A 17,056-nucleotide genomic window follows, 5' to 3' on the forward strand; every position below is an offset into this window, starting at 1 on the left:
TAGGCCTGTACCATCCACAGGCCCTACAGCGGGGGTGTGATAAGGTTATTGAATATGTACAAGAACTATGTCGTAAACTGAAAATAACACCCGATCTAGTATTTTCCCCAATTCCAGACCCTGACAACCTAGAGGGGACTCATTTCTTGCCACCTGGAGATTGGGTGGTCGCAAAAAGACACGTAGTAAAGGCCTTGGACCCAAGGTTTGACGACCATACCAAGTTCTGTTGTCAACGCCTACTTCTGTAAAAGTGGATACATGCCTCCCACTGCAAGAAAGTTCCCGAGCCAGAGGAAAAGTGATGGGTGGGATCCCGGCGTTGTTTGGGTGGGGGAGGTAATGGACATTTTGATTTTGACTTCTGCATTTGTCTTATTGGACTGTCTTCTTATTGGGAAACACCACTACGAACGATCCACATGGACAAGCGATGGACTGGATGGGCAAATATTTCCCACACGTGTATGCCCAACCTCAGGAGTGGAGAGGACATTTTGCGGACTTTTCTATTATCTGTCCCCACTCCTGTAGAGACTCTTCGAGACATACGCTCAATAGTTCACAATGATAGTGATGAAGTAGATGACAATATTGTTCAGGAAAACACCTTCCTTAATTTATTTGAATATTGTCCCCATTGCGATACCATTGAATATACACATTGGATGAATATAACTCGGTTTTAGGTGAGAAATGTTGCGTTGGCTGAAGAATGTTGTAATTTTACTTGTGACTCTAATGAAATCGGGAAATGCCAACGAATTAAGGCAACAGAAGTAACAACTACTCTGCAATCGTCCGACTAGTATAATCTTATGTGTATATATATATATTGCAATTAAGGTAATAATTTTATGCATAGCTAAATGTACTGAATGCCGATTTTCTACACCCCTTTAAGTGTCTAATATGACGATGACGATATTGATGTTGATAAATCTAAGATTACTGTATTGTAAACTTGATTGACTTGCAATATTTGATATTATGTCTTCATATCTTGATGGACATAGAGTGCACCATTCCTACCTGGGAACCCGGCACCTATGGGTGACAGAACCAGGAGATAATGGTGGCTCTGATGTCCAAATGGGGGAATGATAGGGGTCAATCATTATTAATCAATAACCTAACATAAGAAAGATAAGGAAACAGTGTAATAAATGTGACATTAGTTATTTGGTTATATAATGTTATGTATTATATGTAAAACATTCCGGAAGTTGCTAGTAGAATTTGGATATAGAATCATATGTAAAAAGGTATATTCAAGCGTTTATTTGAATATTGATTTTAGAATACTAAATGTATGATTAATTAGATTTTATTCAGTTATCTTACTGAATACCAACTCTGTGCTGACTCCCGAGTAGGTGGCCGAACCAGTTTTGTCTATGTGAAAACTAGAAACAATGTCCCCTCTTTTGATGTGCAAATTGTTGATGAACTTTGAAGATTAGACTTCTAGTCAAACGAGAAATGTAATTAACAAAAGTAGACAGCCAAGAGTATCACACTGTAACTGTTTCTATGTCTACTTCAAACAGTTTTGTTGATACCTTTTGTTTAGAAAAGCTTGTTGATTTACAGTTGCCAAAAGTACTTTGTAACCAGGCATCAGGTAACATTTGGAAACGCCTTCTTTACAACTTGCATATAAACTAGCAATGTACAACAATAAACAGAATTCATTCTGATCACTAGACGGTCTTATGTGTAGTGGTTATTATGGTTCTCTATGAGTACTCTATATAATATTTCCTCTTAATTTGGATACAGGCAACATTCGCATTACGGTCTGCGTTCCAGACCCCCCACACAATCATTCAGGGATTATTGACCATCTTATTGACCAGCCGGTGATAGCGCCTCCTTGCTGCCGTGTCCAAGTAGTGCAGCATTGCTGCATGTACATCACACACACACGGCTCTGCTACATCCATCCTGACCCCACACATCCCTTCAGCTCACCCAGCACAGCAGATCACCCCCTGGACATGTGACCCCTGACTCCTCCCAGACAGGTTATCACATGACAGTGACATCATCACAGGTCCTGGAAGCACACGGCTGCTGTCCGACTGCAGGTCTGTGTGTCCCCTCATGTCAGGTCAGGGGGGGAGGATTAACTCCTTCAGCGTCGCTGGAGGAGGGGAGGATTAACCCCTCCAGGACTGCTGGAGAAGGGGATAATTAACCCCTTGCGGACCAGCAGAGTTCGGGCCTAAGACTCCTAGTAGCCCAGTAATCTGTCCTTTAGTCTCTGTGAGTCGGGGGCTTAGAGAGAGGGACAATCCTATTACACAGGGACAGACCCCACTGCAGGAGACACCAACCCCCCCGGCAGGAGGGTCCGGGACCCGGTGGTCTCCTATGGCTCCATCTATGATCAGCCATCCTCCTTCCATCATTATCTCTGCCATCCGTTAGTTCAGATCTCTTCTGGGGGTGCAGGAATCTAGGACAGCGCCCCCCGGTGGCTCAGCCTGCCTGGGGGTCTCTGGGGAAGAGTCACAGCGGCGGCTGATATCACACTTGTCAGCGGGCGGTTTACACGGCGATGATTAATAACCGCATCACATGACTTCTGGGGGATCGTCCTCCTCACGGCGAGAAAACATCACGGACTTCACTGGAAGCAGCACATCGCCCCCGCAGCCCATCGCCCCCCGCAGCCCATCGCCCCCCGCAGTACATCGCCCCCCGCAGTACATCGCCCCCCGCAGTACATCGCCCCCGCAGTACATCGCCCCCGCAGTACATCGCCCCCGCAGCACATCACCCCCGCAGCACATCGCAAGGCATACGGGGGCTTAGAAGGTCCCATTGAGAACAACGGGCGAGGCGTTCCGAGGAACAACCAAAGTAGAACAAACTGTAATTTATCTTTTCCTACAAGGAATGAATGTGAATGAATGAATGTGTGAATGAATCTATTCAAACGAATGGATTATATATCCACTTCAGTTTTTGCGCATCGCACCACACAAAACGCGCATGAGAATATAATTTGTGTAAATAAGGGCTCGTTCACGTGGGCATACTGTCACCCCGTATTACGCACGTGTATATTCCTCGGGTAATATGTGGCAAATGGACCCACTGAAAGTCTAAGGCCTCATGTCCACTAACTAATTGGAATTAGCAAATCCGTGCGGGTGTCCGGCACGCCTGATCCGCGCCCCATAGGGATGCATTGGACACCCGCAGGTAAGTAAATACCTGTGGATGTCCTTTTACCCTGCTGCGCGGATCGCACGTGCGGGAAATCACCCACAGCATGCTCCATTTTCTTCTATGGAAGCCGTCCGTATCCGTGACACACCCGCAGCTGAATTTCTGCTCTCTGGCGTGGGAGCACGGGAGAGCAGGAGTTTAAAAAAAAAGGGGTGCGCGGCACGCTGCCAGCTGCTGAACACATCCGCTGGGCCGAAGAAAGAAGATCTGTCCGCGACGGGCAAGGAGGGGCCCGCTGTGGGATTCTGCATGGAGAATCCGCGCGGGCCCAAATTTCCTAGTGGACATGAGGCCTAAGGGCTTACGTTGTACCATGGACACCTGTGTGGGCGCTGCATATCGATATGCAAGAGAAATAAATCGCAGCAGCTCTTTCTCCATACGCAGTGTGAGCCCTATTTTATAGTAGATCAAACTACCCGGATGACATGGATGCACTGAGGGAGCTGGAGGCCAATAGGATCTTAGTCATCATGCCCTCGGACAAGGGGGTAATATGGTGGTTATGGGTGGGTGCCCTTTTATGCAGCAATGGACTGTAAACTCCTGAGGAGCAACCCGATGATCCGCTACAAAGGGGGCATTTATATCACTACAAGAGGCGCTGCTGGTTCTCTGATCAGTCGCAGTGAAGGGGATTTTCTGTTTTCGACCAATTCCAGGGTTGTGATATTCTATGGGCCACACAAGGTCCATAAGGGATGGGACCCCTTGAGATGTCGCCCCATTGTATCAGGGGGAAGATCTGACACAGAACTGTGGGGTATATAGAGGGTATCCTGCGCCCTTCTGTTACGGAATTGCTTCCCTACACAAGGGGCACCAGCGACTTTCTATTAAAGATAGCTGGGATCCTGGTGACATCTGGGATATGGCGGCTTCTATAGACGTGGAAGCGTTCTACAGCTGCGTTGTTCATGAAGATGGTCTTCAAGCCGTTCGATCATTTTTAGGACTCGCAGTCATTTTCTATCTAAGCATAATGAATTGGTCCTGGGCCTTTTGTGCTGTATACTTACCCACAATTACTCTGTAATCAACGGCCGGGTCTTCCACCAGCTACAGGGTACAGCAACGGGGAGCCCCTGTGCCCCTCGGCTGGTGGGGGGTCCGCATGGTCTGATCTGATGATGGAGCACAGCGGACGGAGCAGATTGTATTCTGGACTCCAGACATTGATGACATTTCTGTGCCATGGCCGGGATCTACAGAGAGTTTTGGTGACTTTGTGTCTTGGCTGAATATCAATGCACTTAATTTGAGGTTTACATACAAAAATGATCACACGTCTCTACGATTTCTAGACATTTTAGTATCTGGGAGCAACGAGGGTCAACTAATTACCGGCTTGTACCGAAAAAGTACAGCAAGTTACAGTTTTCTCAGATGGATAAGCTACCCCCACCCATCCACTTCGAAGGGGCAGTTACTCCAAATCAGAAGGAGCTGCTCATCTGAAGCAGCCTGGGAACAGGAGGCAAGAGACCTCGAAGGGCGATTTATGCAGAGAGCATATCCATCCGGCTACATAGATGAAGCTTACATTACTGCCAGACATCTCTAGAAGGGGGTTATTATCCTTCTGCATTATAAAAGGTTATATTGGAGGAAGTTAGATCATCTGACTGATCGGTACCTTTGACTCGGCGTCTGATTTGAGATGAGACATTTTTTGTAAATATTGGCCCCTCTTGAAAACTGACCCTGAATAATCAGATGTCATAACAGACGAGCCATCCATTACATACAGGAGGGCTACAAGCAGAGGTGACCATTTAGTACATAGCTTTTTGAACCCAATTTATGGCTGATTAGAAGGAGCCGTGGCGCTCACTAATGTGGCCAATGCAAAGCTGGTCAGACATAAGAGTTGGGTCTGAGTATCATGATCAATATATGTCTAAGATCTTTTAGTTAAATGTACCTGTATTTGTGAGGACTTATGCAGCTCCCTATATGTTTTGCATCCTCACTGTTGCAAATGCAGTTATCCATCTAAGTCACATGATTGGTCAGCTGAATGATCCGCAGCAGACATCTTTGTTGAGGCATACCAGTCCCGTGTGTATGTAGTGGAAGCGGATTGTCAGAAGAGACATCTGTCTGGCTGATTATGTGATAAGCGGGAGTCATCTAATGTTATCTTGGACGGCCATATAACAGCTCCATCCCCACGTGGCATGTTGCTTCCTCTAGAGGCAGGCGGACAGCAGAGACCTCATGCGACAGCAGCCGATCGGCATCATGGACTGATCGGGATGGGCAGGAACACAACCATTCTTCCCATGAGAAGGCCATAATGCTGCATTGAGATCTAAGGATTCTCTTCTGCTTTATTGCTGAGGATTCCTCTGTATCTTCATGAGGATCTGAGACCAGATGTAACCATCTAGGAAACGCGTCGGGAAGTTTGTTACTAACTGTATGGGTTTATTCTTCATGATATGCCTGTTACTGTATCTGAGGAGGCTTTCATCCCCTGATATCAGCCTGCAGGTTTATATCCATCTGCCTGTTCTTCATGGGTAAATAATAATGTCTGCATATATGAATATTTATAGTGAATGGTTCTGGGTTGGGAAGAGGACTGGACTCTGATGGCACCTTGGTTGCTCCCTACGTTGGGGACTGATTTGCACCTGCCGGATTACACTGCTGGGACTCGATTAATTCTAAATATACAATAGGAAACAAAACTCCGGCACTTCTGTGGATTCCAGGATAAACCGCTTCCACAACTGTACTTACATGTTTTTTATTTACAGAATGCTATGAATTAGAAATCTTCAAAACATAAAAGTGCAATGTTGGAAGCTGTTTTTGTTCTGGAATCAAACGGAAGTGCTGGAGATTTGCTTCCATTGCTGTTTATGGTGTGCCTGCACCTGTCCAGGGAAAGAAAGGCGGATGTTGCGGGGCAGCACCATGCTAAGACAGGGAGTAGGGTGTTGCAGACAAACATAAGGGCTGTCACCATCAGCCACTACTTATCACAGCAGCGCCACCATCAGGCCACAGCTAGGTCTACTCGCAGGACTTGTGCAGCCTGAGCATTCTCTGAAACAGTATGTGATGACAGAAGAGCTGTCATGTGTAAGACCTGTGGTAAGCATTTACAATGTAGTAAGAACATAAACAACCTCAACACAAAGTATATGAAGAGTCACATGGACTCCCACCATCCGCTGCCTTGGAGAGCCTGGCTGGACTGGAAGGCAAAGACTCAACCTCATCTTGTTTTCTCTTCCACTGCTGTAACTGCCTCTTCCTCCATCTTCCTCCTGTTCATGCAGTAGCCCCCTAGCCCAGAGAGGTAGTTATGTAGGGGCAGTAGATAGCCTACTTCAGGCCTCTCCTCCACAATTGACAATCGGGCTGCAGGCTTCAGATCCAGAAGTAGGAAAAGCAGACATGAAGCCGGTATCATCATCACCACCATCTTCATCGACATTGACGTCTACCCAATATTCCAGTGTGTCCCAGGTCAGCATGCAGCCCTTCACCCCCCCAGTTATGGAAACATAAAACAATATCACCTCAACTATCCATGGGCACAGAGCCTGAACGCTAGCATTGCGCAGCTGCTGGCCATGGAAATGCTGCCCTTCAGGCTGTTGGACACAGATGCCTCTCGCAACGTGATGCTCCATGCTAACTCACAGTACCAGCTGCCCATCTGCTAATTATTTGCCCCAAAAGCTGTTTTTTTCCCTACACATGTGCATGTGAGTGATAACGTTTCTATAGCATTCAAAAAATGCTCTCAGTGGCAGGGTGCACCTGATCACATGTTCCAGCAAGCATGGCCAGGAGCATTACATATCCTGAATAGCACACTGGATCAATGTACTGTAGGCGGGGTATCCCCAAGAGTTCTGGGACATTCATCCTTTTCTGTCCTCCCTCCACTCTTCTACCAAAATGAAAATTTCCAATAGCACATGTAACAGCAGTAGCTCTGCAGCCGATCCTTGGAGCAGGTCTGTGCTTGAGTGTTGTGTTCACTTAGCAGAATTTGTCCTTGTAAAATGTATGCTATTGCTTTTAAATCGCACCTGCTGTCTTGCATAATAATATTTTTGGAAGCTCTACAGCTGTTCCTTGGAGCAGGTCCGTGCTTGAGTGTTGTTTACCTGGAGGAATTTGTCCTTTGAAAATTTAGGACATTGCTATGTGGGCCGCCTTTTGTGTTCAGTGACTCCTGTATGCTATGATTGACCCCCTACACCACTGTACACAATATTGACTAATATTTGGGAGGAGCACAGTGTTCTGCAGTTGTGTGACTATTTTCCTATGCAATTTGGGGACCATTGCCTGCATTGGGTACACTTTGGAGGACAAATTAGTGAACCAGATTTTAACTCCCATTGACTCTAATGGGAGTCGGAATTGACTGTCCTGATTCACAATGATTTTTGCTAAGTCAGCCCAATACCAACATGAACTGATTATTCCACTAATCCTTCATCACTAGTAACTATTGACAATAAGGGACGACAGTAGGAGGTTCTTGTTGGGATCACCCTCACCAGGGCAGCTATCCCGTTTTTTGCTAGGAAGGGATCAATCTTAGCATCTTTCATTTTATGTAGAATAAATACAGCATCACAGCGCATTTTTAATTGTTATAAAAAGGTTACATTTTAATTAGAGGCCTTCTTTGAAAAATTCTGAAGCAGACAATCCAATTACCGTGACATAGTGACAACTTTTCCCCCCTTTATTTTTGTACATGTTCCTATACAAGAATAGACCTAAAATATGAGAGTGTTTGGGAGTGTAAAAAGTGCTACCCCAACTAATCCTAAACCTGAATTCAAGCCTTGCACAGCTGCTGGTGATGGAAATGCTGCCCTTCAGGCCAATGAACACAGATACCTTCTACAACATGATGCTCCGTGATAACCCACAGTACCAGCTGCCCAGCTGCCATTTCTTTGCCCAAAGAAGCCATCCCTGCCCTGCACCACTATGTGAGTGATTGCGTTCTGCATATAAGGAGGGTTTGTGAATGGCTGTTCATCAATGTCTTCCAGATGTGTTACTTGCTCCTCCATTTAGTAGTCTGGCTGTCTACATGTTGAGGGATAAGTAGTGTATATGCCTGCCCTCTTGTATCAGTAAATCAGTGAGTTTATGGCTACTTTCTGTGATTTTTATTTGTCAGTGGCAGGGTGAACCTGACCACAGATATGTGGTCCAGCTAGGATGGCCAGGGGAATTGCATACCCTTAACAGCACACTAGGTCAATGTCCTAGGGCATGAAACAAAAAGAGGTGGCTTTTGTTTCATGGTACCCCAAACACTTGTGAGATATTCATCTATGTTTGTCTCCTATTCACCCTCCCTCTTACTCTTCCTTCCTCCTTTCGGTATTCACATCTAGTCGGAACTCCTCTGGTAGACTTGTAGCGGCTGTTCAGGCTACCACCAAACCGCCTCCTCTGTGATGTGCCTACACGGTGTGATTCCATGTTACATGTGTTGTAGAGGCTAAGCCAGCAGCAGACAGCGATCACAGAGTACCGGATGCTGTATGCCATTAACAGGCGCTGTATGAAGGTCAGTTACTTGAACCCTGTGGAGTGGCTGCAGATCAAAGACATCTGCGCCGTTTTAGCTTGCTTAAAAAGAGCCAACCAAAATGGTCAGTGGTGTTGATGCAGGGATCAGTATGACCATCCCTGTTGTCTGCCTGCTGGAACAGATGCTAAGCGGCCTCGTTGACATTGACATGTTGTCTCAGGAGGAGGAAGAAGAGATACCAATCTCAATACTTTCATGCCAGTACTCTGATACTATAAAGGCAGAAACCAAAATTGGCAGCAGCACGCAAAATAAATTCTTTTCCCTTTCAGTACTCTGATACTAAGGATTAGTCAGCACCGGTCATGTGTATCAGCACATACGATAATCCAGCCTTGTTACAAGAGTGAGATAATGAGGTTGATACGTGGCTGATCTGTTGTCTCTGTGTTACTGGCTCCTCCATTGTTTCCACTTATTATCTTCAGTAAATGTATTTTTTCTTTGGATTTCTGTGGTTTTTATATTGGATCATCTTTCTGTCCACTCAGATCCCCGCAGTATAGGATCCTCTGTTGTCCTTTTCTATATAAGAGACTTTCCCTGATCAACCGATCAAGGATGGAGAAGGACAGGAACAAGATGGCAGAGGGTGTATTAAATCTCAGCCTAGAGATAATCTTTCAGCTTACTGGAGAGGTGAGAGCTTCTGATGATGTCACATTACATTGTTAGTGCAAATAAATATTTGCTAATTGGTATGTTTTCAGGTATCCAGATTTATAGTTAAATGCTTAAGCATCCAGGAAGCTTACAAATCACATACACTTTGAATGTGATTGGAAGTCATGTGTTTATTCCATTAATAAAAATAAGTTTATATACAAAGACATTTGAAATTAGACTAGAATTTCACGCAGAATTTCCGCCCATGCCTGCTTCCATAGGATTGCATTAGAAAATGCAATCCTATGCACACAGCCGCAATTTGTCTGCTTGAAAACACGCACGGAAAACAAATCACGGCTGCGAGGCATGCACGGAAATGTCAGTAATGACGTCCCAGCTCTGCTCTGTGCATGCGTCTGCTGGCCAGCAGCTAGCGCATAGCAGAGATGAAAGACGCCAGGAGTGGGTTAGCCGCAGGTCTTTGCAGGGGCACGGGTCCACATCCCGCTGCGAGAATTCTCGTAGCGGGATCTGACCCGGCTGTCTGCAGGCGGCCTTTCTCATCAGAATTCTATAAAATGGGCTTGCCTTGGATAGCTGGTACTGATAACACCAAGGCCATCAGTCTGGTTTTCTTGTCTCAAATTGCTGAACAATCAAGCTTGTCCAATACATCTGCAAAGTTCTCGCGAAGGAAAATAACAATATAACAGATTGAAGCATATAAGATGAATGCACAATACAAAATGTAGACATATTTACTGTTCAAAGAACATCATTCTTATCTATGGTAATAACATATGATGTCACTGGAGAGGTGATGGACTCTGAAAATGTCTGTACTGATATTTATTAATGTCTCTCCATATACAGGATTACACAGTAGTGAAGAAGACCTCTAGTGATGGCTGTTGGACCCCTGTTTGTGATGGATGGGGGAGACCCCTGAGCCCAATCACGGGGCCCCCAGCTCGCCCCCTGATACATGAGGACATCAATGTACAGAAGATTCTAGAACTCACCAACAAGATGATTGAGCTGCTGACTGGAGAGGTGATGCTGAAGGGGAATGCTGGGACATTATGCAGTAACAGCAATGAAGGCTTCTGGGTGATGGCTGAATATTGTGTTGTCAGGTTCTTATAAGGTGTCAGGATGTCGCTGTCTATTTCTCCATGGAGGAGTGGGAGTATTTAGAAGGACACAAGGATCTGTACAAGGACACCATGATGGAGACCTGCCAGCAGCTCCCATCACCAGGTATCAGACAGGACTAAATACACGGGGACTTTATTATCTGTATGTAAAGAATGACTTCAGTGTCTGTCTGTGTTTCCTCCAGTTCCATCCAGTAAGAGAAGCCCACCAGAGAGATATCCCCGTCCTCTTCTTCCACAGGACCATCAGGTAGATGGAGATGTCCCTCTGATCTGTAGAAGGCTGTGCATCACTTGTCTTCAGTCTTATTAGATGTCTTCTACTTGTGTGATGAGGCCGGTGGAGATGGCTGGATTACTGCTGACCAGAGACATTCCATGTTGTCTGGATCTTCTCCAAGTTTTCTGGTGGTGGAGACTGCTGGTGGGAATAAGGAGCCAACAGGTTGGATTTACATCTATCTGCTCCTTTACGTCCCCCTGATCTCCCGCTGGTCTCCTCCACTGAGACAACGTGCAGCATGTCTAGCCATGCCGGATATACATGTGTATGAGTTTCCTGAGGTGTAATTGAGCCGCCATCTAATATCTATGTCCAGCTTCTAGAACTGCGGCTATGTGGCTCAGATAACTACTCCTGTCAGATCATTTTTGGTCATCATGATGATTAATGATCTTTTAAGGCCATATAAAACCTTTCATACGACTTCTCCAACCGTCTGCTGACTTTTACAATATTTGTTTAACAGCTTTTGTATCAGGATGAAAATCTGACCAATATTAATACTACAGAGACAAATGTGAGGGATGATCAGCGGTGTAAAAAGGAGATTCCTACAGGTAACCGCCCAGGTGAGTATTAACCACTAAATACAGCAGAGAGGAGTCACAGATTCTCCTCGGTCACCGGCTGCAGATATTTTTTGTTCTGTTAGAGTACAAATACGAGCTGGTCTAAAATTTAAAAAAATACTCTACTCAGCTATACTTGGACCCCAGGGACGCAGCTAAATGGTACCAAGGCCCCGCTCCAGCTTCTAGGTATATGAGACTGCAGAAGTCAGGTGACTGCTACAGCCAATCAGAGACATTTACTAGAAGCATGGTGACAGGTACACTGACATATGACCCTATGATGATGGAGGCTGCAACACGGAAGAGAAGAACTGCAAGAGAACAGCCTGGTGGCTGAACATCATGATCTACTGGTCCTCGCTTTGAGGTCTACTGCTAGATTGTGATCTGTTTGCTTGTTACTGTCTAATGGCAGTTTGCTATGTGACTTGCAATTTATATAGAAATGTGCTAACATATCAATATCATTTTTACTTATGTACAATATTAGTAAACTCAACTTTATTCTTGGCAGTCCTCGCTCTGAGGTTTACTGTTAGATATTGACATTGTTGGACTGGGGTACATAGGGCCCACCAGCAGAATTGAAGCTAAGAGTCCACCTTCCACCTATACACAAAAATGCACGTTCAGTTTTAGATTTGAATTTTAAGATTGATCAAAATAGAGAAGTTTGTGACATCCTGAAGCACAATATTTCTTCTATGTTGCTCATATATCTAATAAATCCCACCAAAGTAATAAGTTAGAGTCGAATAAGTGCTGCTCACAACTCTCAAGACTTATTTGCACAGCGGTGGCTGTGTGCTGTCTGAGAAATTGGGCAGCATTGCCCATGAGCTTCCCAATAGGCACAGAGCCCTATACATTACATGCCCTACTCTAGGACATGCTGCATATTTTTTCAGCATGTCCAGATCATCAGCCCATCGTACATGTGAACAGCCTCATTAGCTGTTTTGGTTTTGAGCGTTGTTCTTGGCATACACAGACATCATACGGTCTGCAAATATGGCTGTCTGAATGGGCTGTTATACAGAAAGTATAGAAAAGCAATAAGTAAATATGGCTGCATCACATAAGCCAGTCACAATATACTGAAAGATTGTCAGTGTGGTGTTTAGCACTCAACAGACTATGACTATACCAAAAAAGGTCAAATTATTGACAAAAAAGAAAAGCATTCAGACTGGAAACATTACTGAATTCATATAAAAGTGTGTATATATATATATATACACACACATTACTTTATTCTTCTAAACATCTTGGAGGAAAAAGCACATCTGATAGCATGCATTTGTTCCGTGCATTTGTAGTTACCAATTGACTAGGTAAATGTAAAGTCCCTTGGGCAAGCACCGAGTCATGACTGACTCCTTGGGGTAATGTGACATTGAGACATTTTCCAGGCAGACTTTTTTCGTGGATACTCATTTTACAACCTCAGAAGGATGGAAGGCTGAGTCAAACTTGAGCCGGCTACTTGAACCACACGGGGATTGAACACACAACCTTCAGGTCGTGAGCGAGAGGTTATGACTGCATTTCTGCTGCCTTAACCCTCTGTGCCACACGAGGCTAAAAACCTTCTGACTAGTAATATATCAATCAACAAATTGAAGAGAATTCAAAGAAACTGTACGAAGAGTGAAGACTTTGTGTCCCAAGGCAATATCATCTAAGAAAGACTTGGACCACAAGAATACCCCCATGATCTGATCACAGCAGACATTTACAAGGGCAAAGAGAGGAACACAACTAGAATGTCTGGAATAAAAGAACCAAGAGGACCCTCAGAAATGTAACTTAAGTCTCATTACCACTTACACCAACTTGCACCCTATTATTCAGAAAGTCCTAGAAATACATTGGCCAGTCCTATCACAAGATCCCTACAGAGCAAAGATAATTCTGCCAGAACTACATATAATTTTCCAAAGGGCAAAAACCCTAAAAAACTGCCCGGCATCAAGCAAACTGAGAGCAACCAAAAAGAATCGTTCACACCATTTCAATATTTCCCAGACATTATCGGATGTTTCAGGCGCAACAAAAGGCTGCAGATGCTGCATGACTATCATTAACAGGATTACTGGATACGGCAGCTACACTACAGGTGGAAAATGTAAAATATTCATCAATTGTTCTTCCGTTTTCAGAGCTTGAAGTCACCCGTTCACGTAATCTTTTCAGGAGTATAGCAGTGCTGTTTTCTCACTGCTTAACAGCGCGAAATCAGCGCTCGTCTGAACAAGGCCTTAGCCAAATACACGTATTTGTATGCTGATTTGCTATGTATTACCATCACGCATTATTCATTTAATACATTTTATATGTATTTATTTTTGTGTTTTTCTCCTTTATCTCTTAATTTTTTCATGAATATACATTCTCTTATATTTTTTTTATTTTGATAGTAATTTATTTTCATGAAATTATCATGTCATAATGTGCAATAACCCCACCGCCTTACTACTCCCCCATCCTATCCTCCAATTTGATACTGTATTACGCCTTTATACATAAGTACATTCCAGGCAAAACACTGAAGAAGGGGCATCATGGCTCTAAAATGCGTTAATCCCTGTCTGAAATAAAAACAGAGGAGTTGACATAAAAATAACATCTTGTGCTTCTCTTAAAAAAGCTTGCCCCTACCCTCCTTTTTTCCTTTTGCTGTAGCAAGTGGCAAGCTAAGCTTTGCTGCTGTAATTGCAGCGCAGCAAAGGGCAGGGGGTACAGGATATGAACCAGGCATTTACAGGATCAGCACAGCAGGGAAGCAGGAAGAGAGCTGGAAATAGCCAACTTACTATGCAAAAGACAGAGCTGATGGGCGAGGCCACCTCTCCTCAGACAGTACTGTCAGCAGGGAGAGAGAACCAATTGGTGATATGACATGCAGTAGCTTCAGTATGCAATGCACCAGTAGAGCTGGGGGCAAGGCCATCTCCTGACTCAGGGGCCCACAAGGAGATTCACCAGCTCACTGTTGGGACAGTCAGAGATTGCATTTTGATCTGTTTTACCACCAGTGTCTTCATGGCTAACTGTATTTTGCGACATGAATTGTAATTTATATAGAATTGTTCTAAATATCAATATCACTTTTGATTTAGAATCAAAAATAGTAAAATCAGTTTTATTCTTGGCAGATGATGGTACCGGGATCTCAGAGGGATGTCTGATATCTGGAGATTGTAAAGCAGATGACTGTGATATCACACAAGATACATTTGGAGAACCTGCCATTATCTCAGATATTCCCTCAGCCCTTCACAACAATGATCCATCACCTGATCATTTCATACGGGTTACATATTCTGATTCATCACAGAATGATAAGCAGAAGAAAAGTCACAGAAGTGAAGAACATCAAAGAGCTCATACAGGGGAGAAGTCGTATTCTTGTCCAGAATGTGGGAAACATTTTATTCTGAAATCACATGTGGTTATACATCGAAGAAGTCACACAGGAGAGAAGCCGTATTCATGTTCAGAATGTGACAAATGTTTTACTATTAAACAAAATCTCGTTGTACATCAGAGAATTCACACAGGAGAGAAGCCATTTTCATGTTCAGAATGTGGGACATGTTTTAATAAGAAAGAACATCTTCTTCTACATCAGAGAACTCACACAGGAGTGAAGCCATTTCCATGCTCGGATTGTGGCAAATGTTTCAGTGATAAATCAAGTCTTGTTAGACACCAGAGAACTCACACAGGAGAGAAACCGTATTCCTGTTCAGATTGTGGCAAATGTTTTACTAACAAAGCAAATCTTGTTATGCATCAGAGATGTCACACGGGGGAGAAGCCATTTTTATGTCCAGAATGTGGGAAGTGTTTTAATAACAAAGGAAATCTTCTTGTACATCAGAGAACTCACACAGGAGAAAAGCCACATTCATGTTTAGAATGTGGTAAATGTTTTATTGATAAATCAAGTCTTGTTAAACATCAGAGAAGTCACACAGGGGAGAAGCCATTTTCATGCTCAGAATGTGGGAAATGTTTTAATGACAAAGGCCATCTTATCCGACATCAGAGAACTCACACAGGAGAGAAGCCGTATTCATGTTCAGAATGTGGCAATTGTTTTACTAACAAAGCAAATCTTGTTATACATCAAAGAAGTCACACAGGGGAGAAGCCATTTTCATGTCCAGAATGTGGGAAGTGTTTTACTTTGAAATCCTATCTTATTAGACATCGAAGAAGTCACACAGGAGAAAAGCCTTATTCATGTTCAGAATGTGGGAAACGATTTACTCTGAAAACAGATGTTGTTAGACATCAGAGAAGTCATACAGGGGAGAAACCATTTTTATGTTCAGAATGTCAGAAGTGCTTTACTTGGAAATCACAACTTCTTACCCATCTAAAAACTCACACAAAAAAATAACCATCTTCCTTTTTTAAAACTTGTTTAATGAACAAATAAAAAAAAACAACGAGGTAATCACAACATTTTTTTTTATGTCACAGTCCTTGTGTCATTTTTCTGAGCATTTTTTAATCAAGTGTCTTTTATTAGAGACTTGTACAATACAGATTGTAGTAAAAGCATCAATCTCAGTATCATTCGTTTCTGTAATATATTCGTAACAATGTCCTGAACATTTTAATGAATGGAATAATTGTATGTTCAATAAAGTGTTTCCTAAAGATGTTTCTATATTTTCTTTGTTCGGTATTCTAAAACTATGAAACAATCCTATAAATTGTGATAAGTTGTTAACGAGTAATGGGAATATCCATTCCCTAACAGGGCTAATGACTATGTCAATATCAATGTTGCCCCAAGTAGGGGTAGTAGAACAGAAAGGATAGGTATGAAAGAAGGTATGAGAATTTTTTTTAAAAAGCAGTAGGCGAGGAAATAGGGGAAAGAGGAGAAAAAAAAAAGAGAAAAAGGAACAAGGAGAAGGAAAGATGTGTGCCCTCCGCCCACGCCACCGAACCAACCCGCCCCGGTCATTACTGCGATATAAACCCGTTAGCCAACCAATGGCCAAACCCAGTAGATTTGCGAAATGTCGTCCAAACCTCCCAAGTGGCATGATAGGATGTATATTGGGCATCATCTCTGACCCTCATCTCCTCCATACGGCTAATCTCATCCATCGCTGTCACCCAATTCAAACGGGTCGGAGGGTCCTGTGACCTCCAGCACCTAGGAATCACCAATCTCATGGCCTGACGAAAAAAACTTAAAATATTGGTCTTGTTAGTACCCATGGACCCTGGTAATATAAATAGTTGAACGATTTCTGGTGTCAAAGATATAGCTGTTCAGGGAGTTGTATAGACCATCTATTTCCGACCACAGTCCGGAGAGCTGGAGGCAGGACCACCAAATGTGAGTGAGCGTGCCCCTCTCCCTCAGGCATCTCCAGCACATATTCGAGAGCCCTGGATAGATTTTGGCCAGTCTTGCTGGTGTACGATACCACCTTGTTATGGGTTTATAATTCAGCTCTTGTTGGTTCCCTGATATTGACATCTTATGGGTCATTTGCCAGGCCTTATCCCAATCATCCTCTGTCATAGATCGACCCAGCTTCCTTTCCCAGGATCTCTGGATCCTCCTCACCGC

General features: G+C 43.8%; 1 protein-coding gene and 1 pseudogene across 1 annotated transcript; both read left to right on the forward strand.

Annotated features, from left to right (window-relative positions):
• LOC136629225 (zinc finger protein 585A-like) overlaps nucleotides 1-17,056 on the forward strand; it is a 130,965-nt pseudogene that overhangs the window by 64,854 nt on the left and 49,055 nt on the right.
• LOC136629211 (gastrula zinc finger protein XlCGF66.1-like) lies at nucleotides 2,067-10,912 on the forward strand. Its single transcript, XM_066605390.1, has 5 exons — nucleotides 2,067-2,090; nucleotides 9,322-9,469; nucleotides 10,313-10,492; nucleotides 10,576-10,699; nucleotides 10,782-10,912. The coding sequence occupies exons 2-5, from the start codon at nucleotides 9,392-9,394 to the stop codon at nucleotides 10,907-10,909; spliced, it is 510 nt and encodes a 169-aa protein (XP_066461487.1). The 5' UTR covers nucleotides 2,067-2,090; nucleotides 9,322-9,391; the 3' UTR covers nucleotides 10,910-10,912.

This window comes from Eleutherodactylus coqui, chromosome 5 (genome assembly GCF_035609145.1).
Source record: "Eleutherodactylus coqui strain aEleCoq1 chromosome 5, aEleCoq1.hap1, whole genome shotgun sequence".
Classification (NCBI taxonomy): Eukaryota; Metazoa; Chordata; class Amphibia; order Anura; family Eleutherodactylidae; genus Eleutherodactylus; species Eleutherodactylus coqui.